Raw genomic sequence first — 1,238 nt, 5'->3', positions numbered from 1 at the left:
CCGACCCAGCGGCTCGGCCGTGAAAAGGACCACCGGCGCCACCGAGACGGCCACCTGCGCCATGGAGACGGGGGGGGCCATGCCCTGCGCGATGGTCTGGGCCAAGGCGGCCGAAAGCGGGGTGATTTCGGGGTTCATGGGGGGAGCGGCGTTGGCGGGGGGAGCCGCCTGGGCTCCGGCGGGAGCTACCAAATCCTGTTGGGAAACGGGCCGGGGCTGGAGGGCCTGGCTGCTGAGCGTGGTGTGGGTCTGGGCGATGCTGTGGTTGTAGTTGGTGACGGTGCCCACGGTGGGGGCCAGACCAAGGCGGCCGAAAGCGGGGTGATTTCGGGGTTCATGGGGGGAGCGGCGTTGGCGGGGGGAGCCGCCTGGGCTCCGGCGGGAGCTACCAAATCCTGTTGGGAAACGGGCCGGGGCTGGAGGGCCTGGCTGCTGAGCGTGGTGTGGGTCTGGGCGATGCTGTGGTTGTAGTTGGTGACGGTGCCCACGGTGGGGGCCAGAAGCGTGGGGGGTGGGGGCCAGAGTCTGCTCGGTGGCGGTGGCGGCTGGGCCCAGCGCCACCTCAGCGTCATCACCTTGGCCTGGTTGCGGAACTGGGCGTTCTGCTCCAGCAGCACCTCGTTGGTGGCCAGCAGGTTGTTCACCTGCTTCTTGAGATCCTCCACCCGCTTGCGCAGCATGATGTTCTCCTCCTCCAGCAGCCGGTACTCCACCGTCCGCGGGCTGGCGAAGCTGTACTCGTAGGTCTCGAAGTGCAGCCCGTCCACCCGCCGCCGCTTCAGCACGGGGTCGTGGTCGTCGTAGCGGTCGGGGTCGTAGATGGCGTCGTAGGGGTCGTAGCGGCGGACGGCGGGGACGATGCCCTGCTCGCGGGCGGCCATGCCTCGCGCCTCGTACTCGTAGTCCCGCTGCAGGTGCTGGAACTTGCACTTGGCGCCCCGCTGGCAGTCGCCCTTCAAGAAGTCCCTGCAGATGGGCACCTCCTCCTTGCTGTTGGGCAGGTCGGCGGGCGAGAGGCCCAGCCCGGCGGCCACCTTCTGCCGCAGGCGCGGGGGCAGCTCCCCCGTCTTCTTGTAGCAGTCCTCGTCCTCCTTGGTGCCGTGGATGAAGCGGCAGTTGAGACGGACGCACTCCTTGTTCTGGAAGTCGTGGCAGAAGATGAACTCGTTCTTGCGCACGCCCAGGTTGGTGACCTCGCTGATGTCGGGGTGCCGGAAGCGGCAGCGCTTGCCTCGCTT

At 68.4% G+C, this 1,238-nt stretch overlaps 1 protein-coding gene across 1 annotated transcript in view; it reads right to left on the bottom strand.

Moving 5' to 3' along the window:
• Positions 1 to 6: 6 nt before the first annotated feature.
• ZC3H10 (zinc finger CCCH-type containing 10) overlaps positions 7 to 1,238 on the bottom strand; it is a gene marked incomplete at its 3' end in the record, with an annotated part of 4,706 nt that continues 3,474 nt past the window's right edge. Inside the window, 3 exon segments of the mRNA XM_009280050.1 lie at positions 7 to 301; positions 524 to 564; positions 567 to 1,235. Of these exon segments, the coding sequence (XP_009278325.1) occupies positions 7 to 301; positions 524 to 564; positions 567 to 1,235 (1,005 nt within the window).

Source organism: Aptenodytes forsteri, unplaced genomic scaffold (genome assembly GCF_000699145.1).
Source record: "Aptenodytes forsteri isolate BGI_AS27 unplaced genomic scaffold, ASM69914v1 Scaffold547, whole genome shotgun sequence".
NCBI classification, from domain to species: Eukaryota; Metazoa; Chordata; class Aves; order Sphenisciformes; family Spheniscidae; genus Aptenodytes; species Aptenodytes forsteri.
The sequence above is the reverse complement of the archived record's forward strand: the minus strand, read 5'-3'. Positions and strand labels throughout refer to the sequence as shown.